Here is a 10,156-nt window from a genome sequence, read left to right on the forward strand (position 1 = left end):
AGGGAGTCAGGAAACAGACGAGAGATAAAGAGGAGGATAAAAATGGGATACTATCATAGCAAGATCCAAATGCTTGTACAGTGATGCAAGTGAGAGGTGATGTAAACCAGTTTCACACAAAGAGGCCCTGCTTTGTTTAGTCTGTTGTAGAAATAAGCACTGTGTTTGTAATAGTAGTTATTAATATAGTAGAATGTGGTCTAAAAATATCCTTATGCAAAACATGCCCAGTTAAGTATTTCTTTTTACATTCAAATGACTACACAAGAAATAAAAGTAATCATTCATAATAATAAGAAATACATTTAAAACAGGCTAAAAATAAACATATATTTATCACTCTGCATAGTATGTTTCTCAATATCCATCCATTTTCTTCATTTATCACAGGGTCAGCAGCAGGGACGAAGCAATGCAAGCAACTCAATGACCTTCCCCACCCCAGACACTTCCACTAGCTCCTCCTCAGACTGACAGAAAGGTGATGGTGAACCAACCAGACACTGTGGTGGCGGATAAAGAGCAAAGCCGACATCAGGAAAAGGGAACATGAAAAACTAGAAACTAAAAAAAATCTCATCCTCGCTCTTCGCAGGTGGTCTTGGAGCTTGAGGGTTCTGTACAGTATCTTTGCTGTTCCTAGTACTGCACTTTTCTAGTGTTCCCCACTTGATACTGCAATGTCCACTGCAATGTCTGTTATTTATCCACCACCACAATGTCCGGATGTTTCGCCATCACCATTCTGTCAGTCTGTATCTGGAAGTCCCACAGGATCTTGGCTCAATCATTCTCCACTACCTTTGGAGGTGTTTCCCACCTTGACCTCGGGGTTTCCAGTCCGTACACTGCAGAGATGTTTCTGTACACTATGTCCGCCACTTGGTTTTGCCGCTCCATGTATGCTTTCCCTGCAGCATCTTACACCCTGCACTAGTCCTCGGCCTCCTTCCTTACAGCTCACGTAGAGTCTCAGGGTGCTGAATTTGGGATAGAACCCTCCATGCATGGTCAGGAGCTTTTGTGTCTTAACATCTGTGATCTGTATCTCCTCCTTTGGTCAGCTGGGTATCTGATTACTGGCAGGGCATAGCTGTTTACTGCTTTTGTCTATATAAACATTACAGTTTCTATATAATTCACTCGGTTTAAACTTAAAATACTTCTCTCTGACCTGAATCCTCACTACCTAAACCCCAGCACCTGCAGCCTCATCATTAATCAGTGCTAGTGCAGCCTCTGTAGCTCAGTGAGTGAATTGTGGAGTTTTTGAGCTTCAATGTGAGGCATGTCCTGTACTGATAATGAGAAAAACTTGTACGTGCCCTATCTCCAGGTTAAGGCATTGATAACTCAGGTTTAATTGTGACTGCAGTACCTTTTTTAAACAGTAAAAACACAACACGCTTCACATTATTGAGTAGTCTTTTCAGGGTAAGCACATTTCTTATGCCGTTGCTCCCTCTAGCGGTAAATAATAGAACTACGCTCCTAGTTGTGTCCACTGCGCATGCGCCAAAATCCCGGAAGTCCCTCAGAGCGCACAGAGGAGAGGAGGAAGCTGCTGGCCCCGGTGTTTGACACAACACAGCCCCGGGATCAAAGAACAACAGACGCTTTTAAAGGCAGGGCACTTGAATTTGATCGATTTACCTTTTTACACAGCCTAAATACATCCAGATTGTCGGGTTATAATGTCTAAACAGCCCACGTCTGCGCGCTTCCGGAGGGTGGACGTGGACGAGTACGATGAAAACAAATTCGTGGATGAAGAGGACGGAGCAGAGAACCAGCTGGGTCCAGACGAGGCGGAGGTGGACTCTCTTATCAGACAATATCCTTTACAATGACAAGAATCAGCCTGTCACAGCTCACACGAGGATCCAGGGCTGTGTAGTGTTATTAAGTGTATGAATGAGTGTGTCTGCAGTGGCCTAGCTCCTAAATCCTGCCTAACAGACACATATCAAGACTTTTCTTACTCTAATGCTCTAAATCTAGCTGTTATAAAAGTCTGTTTTCGTCCCTGTTCAGCCATGGAAGCTGGTTTGTAGAGAGACCCCTGCAGAGGCTACTTACCTACAAAATCTAGGCCAATATAGAAGAGTGTCCAGAGATTTATAACTAAAAATGCCCTAAAAGTGCACTATGTAACTTTTCTGGTGCCATCTGTTTTGTTTTGTCTGGAATGTTCTAATAGTACGGTTTTAAACATCCATAGCTCCATGGAGACAAGTTACAGTTAAGATCTGTGGAGAGGTGATAGTAAGAATACATTGTTTTTCAAGGAATTTGCAGCAATATAACTCATTGAATATATGGTAGATGAGTTTAATGCCATACTGTGGAACGATTGTGTGTGTGTTTTATTTTTGAAAATATATGATCTGGATGGTTTAAGTTTTTGTCAGTTTAACCTTTAACCTTTGTGGCACGGGGAATCTAATAGAGGCCCTGCACGCAGTTTTGAAGAACCCACCAATCAACACAAAGAACCAGAACGTCAAGGTGAGAAATTCTTAATAAAATACATTTAAACTTATAAATATTACCATGCAACATATTCGGGAATTATTTGTGATTTTAATTTAAAATGTTTTATTCCCTTCCCACCAGGATCGAGCCGAGGGTTTGGTTCTTAAAGTGCTCACAGCGTTTAAGAGCAGCGACATAGAGAAAGGAGTTCAGTCTCTGGACAGAAACAGTGTAGACCTGCTCATGAAATACATCTACAAAGGCTTCGAGAAGCCGTCAGAAAACAGCAGCGCCGTCCTGCTCCAGTGGCACGAAAAGGTAAAAGTATTAACTTTGTTTTCACGTATTTTAAATATGTGTATTCTACTGTGTTTTATTAAGGCATGACTAACTTTGCCTGACGGTAAAATGCTGCTTACAGACTATTTTATTTTTGGCCCTCAAGCCTTCATCACATTTAGGTCACTGGCAGTTTCACTTCTGGTTAATACTGTCTGTCTCTGACACAATTCCTACATGGTCCAATGAATCCATTTTCAGAATCCATTTCCATGTTGTTTTGTCACAAACCTAGAGCTGGGTTTCTTACAGACATGTTTGAGTAATCTTAACTTTGATTGGTGCAAGACCACCGTCTGCTTTTCTCCATCGAGATGTTGTTGCTTTGCCAGGAATGTTCCACAGTATAGGATTAAACAAATCTATCTCAGATTTATTCAGTTACAGGTGTTTTTATTGCTAAAATACCATGAAAAAATGTCCATTCTTACTGTGAGCAGGGTTGGTGGCATCGAAGGGCTTAATGTCACACATTGGAACATTCTAGGTAAAGCGATAACATTTCCTTGGAAATAAGCAAGTGCCAAACCCCCTACAACAAAAGTTACATAGTGCACAAAGTCATATTATAATGTTGTTACCTCCTCAAAAACATACCCAGAGTTGTGTTTTGTTTCATCTACATGTTTGAGTAATCCTTTATTATTTGTCTGTTTACATCTCCAAAGCTCCAAATTCTCTTTTCCACCTTGTGATGTCATGAAGTTGTATTTTTCAAGTTACCTTTTACCTTTAGTTCAGAGATTGTCAGTTTCAGGCTTGAAATTATCCAAATGATTCTAGTGAAGGTGTTTAAAAACACAGTGGAGCACTTTTTATATTACCACACGATGACATCACAAGGTGGAACAGAGTGTTTTCAGTTTGAGAGAAGAACACAACCTAAATATTCAGGGTTTGTGTGTTAAACAAAAAAACACAACTCCAGGTCTGTTTTTGATGAGGAAACAACATTGTCACATAGATCAGGAAAATACTATATATCGTATTTTTCTGCTTCGCTAAAATACAACATTATTTAACATTTTTTTAACATCATTTCTTCTCTACTGTTTTTTTCCCGTAGGCTCTGGCAGTGGGTGGAGTGGGCAGCATCGTCAGGGTACTCACAGCCAGGAAGACGGTCTAAAGCAGGAGCACTTAACGTCACACGATGAGAGCAGCGCGCGTGTATTCACTCAACCAGATGGACAACGGCAACCTTTTACCCCAATGAAAGCTGCTGCTGAGTGCAAGTATAATCCGGGTTTAGTACGGTTCACTCCTATAACTGAATACAGCCTATTTCACTTTATTACTACAGGGTGCTACAGTAAACCATCTCCAACACTCATTTTACTAATAGTTGTTCTGTTTATCGTTCCCTCTGGCTAAATACTCATGTTTTATTGCAGTATTCTATTACATTTTTTTATTACTTCATACTTCACTATATTTGAGAAATGGTATCTGTACTTTATACTAACTCCACTACATTTTTGAACAGGACTGAAGAGTAAAAGTTTTTTTTATTATTGTTTGAGACCTGCTGAAAAGGCTTAGGGTTTATTTTTTATCTTGTTCATAATTTGAGCGAACAAAACAGCCAGAAAAAAAACCCAATTGGTTCAGTTGTTTCTGTTGAACAAAATCCAGCACAAATCTTTATCAAAATGACTACGTTTGAAGCTTTATTAAATCTCAAAATCTGCGTGAAATACTTTTACTTTTTACTCTTTAAGTAAATTTTTAGGTACTTTAATAGTTTTACTGAAGTATTTTCTGGGCTATAAGTCACACTTTTTTCATAGTTTGGCTGAGGGTGCGACTTATATTCCGGAAAATACATTTTTTTTAACGATTTTTTTCATGTGATACTTTTACTTTTACTTGAGTATTTTTTTTGCCTTCGTCTCTGTAATTTTACTTAAGTAACAAAATTGAGTACTTCTCCCACCGCTGCATTTTGGCAATAACCTTTCATGTTTATAATTTGAACAATTCACCTTGATTGTTGCTGTCTATAGGCATTCAGTTGAAATGATTGGTTTGGAATAGATACCAAATTAATAATTATATAAGATGAGATATAAGATTTAAGATTAAATAGAAAAAATGATAGCAACCTGTTAAAACTACTCAAAATTATGACTTATGATCCAAATATTAACTTCCATGTTGAAATATGATTCTGTAATGAAAGGGAAAGAGGATTAATTTGACCTCTGTAGCTGAAAACGTGTGAGGTTTCATTACTTACGAGCAAAAGCACAACCTTGTAAATTATATGACCTAGACACTCATTTAACACTTTTTTCATTTAGTGTATGGAGTAAAAGGAAATCAGCTGAACTAGGAAAAAATATATATCACGTACTGGCTCTAATGTTATTGTGATTCATGGATTGCTGTTTGTAGGTGCCATTTTGAGGACTTCTCATCATTCAAAAGTTAGAATATTTCTGTAGGAACGCTGACAACTCAAGGATTCCACATTTTGCCTTTAGCCTTTAGCTTTTGTTGATGTCTCACACGCACATACATACACACACACACACACACACACAAAGGGGGGAGGGGGATGCATCTCTCTGTTCATTTATTCATTCATCCGCACTGTCTGGCCCCGTTTAGGATTATTATTACCCACCAATGGCCTAATCCCGCCACTTTACATCCACACGGCCTTTCTGCTGTGGGCACCGTTCTGTTCATCGCACGTGGAAGTTCAAGAAAAGTGATCTAACTTTGTCATAATAATTGAGACGGTTGAAAATATTTAATCACAAATAGAGGTGGGAGACGTATTGAAAATGGTCTTAAATCACCATTGTTCTTTTAGAGATACACGTAATTATAACGTTATCAAGTGTATGTGAACAGAAAATGGCTGTAATTTTCCAAACAAGGGTTTTAAAGTGGCACGTGTGCACTTTGGTATATCATTTTTTTGGTCAGTTCTCATTTTGTGTGTCACTTGACCCTGAATCCATTACGTTTTTTGCACATTTCTGTTGGAATACTTTAATATTGTCATTGGAATAATAATAATAATGATTAAATAAAAAATATCACCCACCCCTAATTGTAAAATAGAATAAACTGTCTTTGCCCAAAATGTTAATAATACGCATTAAGTTGGTCAAATCCTGCCTTTTATCAAATCCAATACATTTCTCAGTACATTTTCATATTAAAAACATTATTTTTAAGCTTAAAAATCAGTGTTATTTTACGTACATTTTCAACCACACAAGTATTGAAGGAAGAAACCTGAACTGCAACGCCTGCCTCATGAGGATGTATAAATGTATGTTGCCAAATAATTATTTCATATGATTGAAGTAATGTATTAATTAGTATTAGTTAAATGTGTAATATGTTTGGGTTTTGCTTCTTTAACTTTTTGATATTGGGCATTTAGTTTTTATGAATCACTTTGTGTTTTTATGTTATCATCTCAAACTATTTAAACGTGCTTTGAGATGGAGATGGGTGAGGTGTTGATAAACTTACATTGTTGTTCTTGTTTTGGATATATGCAAATTAGACTGAGTACCGGTATATTGTCTGTAGGCCTGTCACGGTAATTACTATATCGACTTTTAGTTCTGTATCATAGTTGGGACAGTGCATCTTTGGGCTCAATATTCATCATATGTATATTTTCTTTTCAATAATGCAGAGATTTGTATTATTATTTAGTTGTAAAATGATAAGACCTCACCCTAACCCTAACTTCTACAGCTAATTATTGCTTAATTCTGTGTATTTATTGCAGCTCAGGCCTTTTAAGGCTGCTGTTTATTTCAAAATTGGTTCACTGTGATTCTGCTGCTTTGTGTCTGTGGCATAAAGTAGTTTCAATATTATCGTTTATTGCTATATTTTTCTGTAGCAACATTTCATGCTTCAAAATGAAATGTGTTATCGTGACAGGCCTAAATGTCTGTAATAAAAATAATACAATTATTTGATTTGTTAATATCACCCACTGCTGTTTTGAGACGTGTTTAAATCTATAATGAAGACAGTATATAGATGTGTTTTTGAATTGCAGTGGTGACTTGAATACTAAAATAACAGTTTTGTTTTGTGAATTTCTGGTCTAATATCATTTTTGCTTTGACTGAAAAGACAATGTGAATTGTTTATGACTTATGGACAATTGCCTTATAAAAAAACCCCTAATTTTTATGTTTTGCTTTTTGATTAAAATAAAAAAGCAAGATGCTGATGATAAAATTGGAAGTGTTTTGATGAATTCATTCTTAACCCAGGACCTTCAAACATAACAGATAACACACACATTTCAACATTTTTAAGTCTTATGTATGTAATGTAATTTTAAAGGTGCAATATGTAACTTTTTTGGTGGGATGTTATTGCTTTGCTTGGAAGGTTCCACAGTATGACATTAAATAACAGGTCAATAACAGGTGTTTGCTAAAATAATAATAATAATAATGAAAAAATAAATTAATAATAATTATTAATAATTATAATAAATAATAATGCCGCTCTCCAGAGATCTAACCTTTTAACCTGCTTGTCTCCATGGATACAGACACAAGTTTAATACCAGATTATGGAACATTCCAGGCAAAGTAGGACATGAGCAGGTGGCATACCCTCCATTTAAAAGTTATTGTGCATCTTTTTAACCTATATCTTTTTGAGTTCATAAATGAAAGAGGCTAATTGATATTTGGAGAACAAATAATCCTCATAATTGAGAATTCACCTGGAAAAACAGATCTGGTACGTTACAATCCAGAATAGATTTGTGGCTTGTTTCTGAATCACTTTCACACTTACAGAGATCATTCCGACGCCTCTAACAGATCACAGAATAATTACACTTACCATACATTTTTCAACAAGCAATGAATCTCGTAGATGTCCAGCCAACTGGAAATTAAATAACACTTTGTTATTAAATGAAAATATATGTGAACTTGTAAAGAACAAAATCTCAGAATACTGCAGTATGTAGCTGAATTGGAAGGGGAATATCAAAAAATTGGGAATTGTTAAAATTTAAACTGAGAAAAATACTTATGGAAACTGGACCAAAACTTAAAAAAGAGAAGAAAAAAGAAGAGAATGATTTAATCACTACACTCAATCACCTTATCCTCTGTCTTACCAGAAAATTATCTGAAGCTGAACAAGCCAAACTACTAACACTTCAGTTAAAACTGGATAAGCTGTATGTGAACAAAGCTAAAGGTGCTTTTATACTCTCAAAAGTAAAATGGTTAGAAGAGGGCGAACAAAATTCTAGTTACTTCTTTAAATTAGAAAAACAAAGACAAACTAAAAAAAGCATAAACAAACTATCCATTAATGGAGTTATTATAGATAACCCAGCAGATATATCTAAGTCCTGTGAAGAGTATTACAAAAGTATATACAAATCCAACATCTCACTCACAAACGATTCATCTACACTGCGCCTGTCGCCAAGGTAACGAGGTCAAAGGGCAAAACAGAACTGTGACACATTATAAACATAGCAGTTTTATTTATTTTTTTTTTTTTTACAATTTTGGACATTTCAAATAGATTTTTGTGGATAATTCTGCTTTATGTTTTGGTTTCAATATTTTTGTTTATTGTCTGTATTTACTTAAGCAATATATCACTTAAAAATGTGTTATCGTGACAGGAAAAGCTAAAATCTGTGTAACGTCCTCTCCTTAGTCTGTGGCTCAGAATCAGCTCGTCTAATTTTTCTCTGGGAGACAAAGACAGGATTATAGAGAGACAGTTTTTCAAGGGATTTTTGAGCAAAACAAAACATATTTAACTGAATAAATATTAATAGAAATGTTTAAAATGTTTGGACAGAGTTTATTCTGACTTCTTCAGTCGTACTAAATTGGCTCTGTTAATCTGCAGAGCTCTTACTACAGCACCACCTACTCTGAGGCGTACGGTGTGAACATCCGCCCCCTACCCGCCCTGACTGGACCAGGTGATATAAACCCTGCCCCCTACCTTAACGACATAAAGTTATTTACAGGAATATTTCTCTGTAGTAAAATCTAGTGCAGTGTATGATGTAGACCTGGTTTGATTCTGATACAGTTCTGCTTTAGTTTGATTCCAGGAGTCTGTTTTAATCCATGATTCATGTTACACATTTGTGTTGGACAGACCCAGGTCAGGTTCCCAGTGGAGGCTGCGCTCTACAGCACCACCTACAGGGAGACCTACACCCTACAACCTCATTGAGACATCCACCCAACTCCGCCTGAGGCCCTCCAACCAGGCCCTGAGAGGAGGAGGAGAGAGGAGCTCCAATAAAGTACATGCATTCACCAGCACTTTGTATTTATTATAAAGAGACACATTATCAGCAATACTACTGTCCAGCATTAAAAAGAAAAAAAAGGGGGGTAGCAGTATCCAGGCGAAAGTCCTGAGACAAGAAAACAGGAGCTGAATTAATTAAGGCAGCCGCAGACGTCTGTAAAATACATCTATAAAATGGGAAGCACAAAGTCAAAGGAGAGTGCACCTTCAGAAAGCCCAATTGTAGATATCATGAAAGAAAAGTATGGGGATAAAAGTGTTAAATATTTGCATGAATGGGCTGCAGAATATGGCTTTCCCATAGGGGGTACCTTGAGATTAAAGAATTTGCAAGCATTTGAAAGCAAATTACGTGACATTGAGTCTGAAATGAGAAAAAAAGAGAAAAATGTCTGTGAAAAAATTTGAAAAAATTCAAAGTTACAAAGAATGTTTAGGAATGGTGCATTTGTCAAATTAGGACACGGCCGGCTTCTGGATACGCTCGCAGTCCACAAATTATATGAGACGGGTGCCCCCTGAGACTGACTCACCGAACCCCTAGGGTTCCTCTCCACTGGATTATGTGAAGATGATATGTTACAATATTGCAAAAACTTGTCTTCCACTCTCTCTCTCATTTCTCAACAGGTGAAAACAGCCCTTCCAACTCCTGCATCCAAACACGTCCACAACTTCCAACCTGGTGACTGGGTGATGCTAAAAGACCTGCGGAAGAAGCACTGGTGTTCCAGACGCTGGCAAGGTCCCTTCCAAGTCCTCCTGACAACACACACTGCTGAAAGAGCGACGTGGATACACAGCAGCCACTGCAGGAAGGTCCACTAGTAAATGCAGAAATGGCTGCCATCAGAACGGCAGTCATACAGCACTGACTTGCACTGGATATTCTGCTGACTGAAAAAGGTGGTGTATGTAAACTAATCAATGCTTCCTGCTGCTTCCACATCCCAGATGAATTTAACAATATCACAGACATTATTAAACACATGCAAGACTCCAATCAGCCCCCAAGACAGACAAACACCTCATGGCTTTCGTG

At 37.4% G+C, this 10,156-nt stretch overlaps 1 protein-coding gene across 1 annotated transcript; it reads left to right on the forward strand.

Moving 5' to 3' along the window:
• Positions 1-1,628: 1,628 nt before the first annotated feature.
• On the forward strand, positions 1,629-7,042 carry LOC117369732 (actin-related protein 2/3 complex subunit 5-A-like). The gene is made up of 4 exons (XM_055221426.1): positions 1,629-1,823; positions 2,425-2,508; positions 2,617-2,793; positions 3,881-7,042. Exons 1-4 carry the CDS (start codon positions 1,695-1,697, stop codon positions 3,941-3,943), a joined length of 453 nt encoding a protein of 150 aa, XP_055077401.1. The 5' UTR covers positions 1,629-1,694; the 3' UTR covers positions 3,944-7,042.
• Positions 7,043-10,156: the final 3,114 nt, after the last annotated feature.

This window comes from Periophthalmus magnuspinnatus, chromosome 4 (genome assembly GCF_009829125.3).
Source record: "Periophthalmus magnuspinnatus isolate fPerMag1 chromosome 4, fPerMag1.2.pri, whole genome shotgun sequence".
Lineage (NCBI taxonomy): Eukaryota > Metazoa > Chordata > Actinopteri > Gobiiformes > Gobiidae > Periophthalmus > Periophthalmus magnuspinnatus.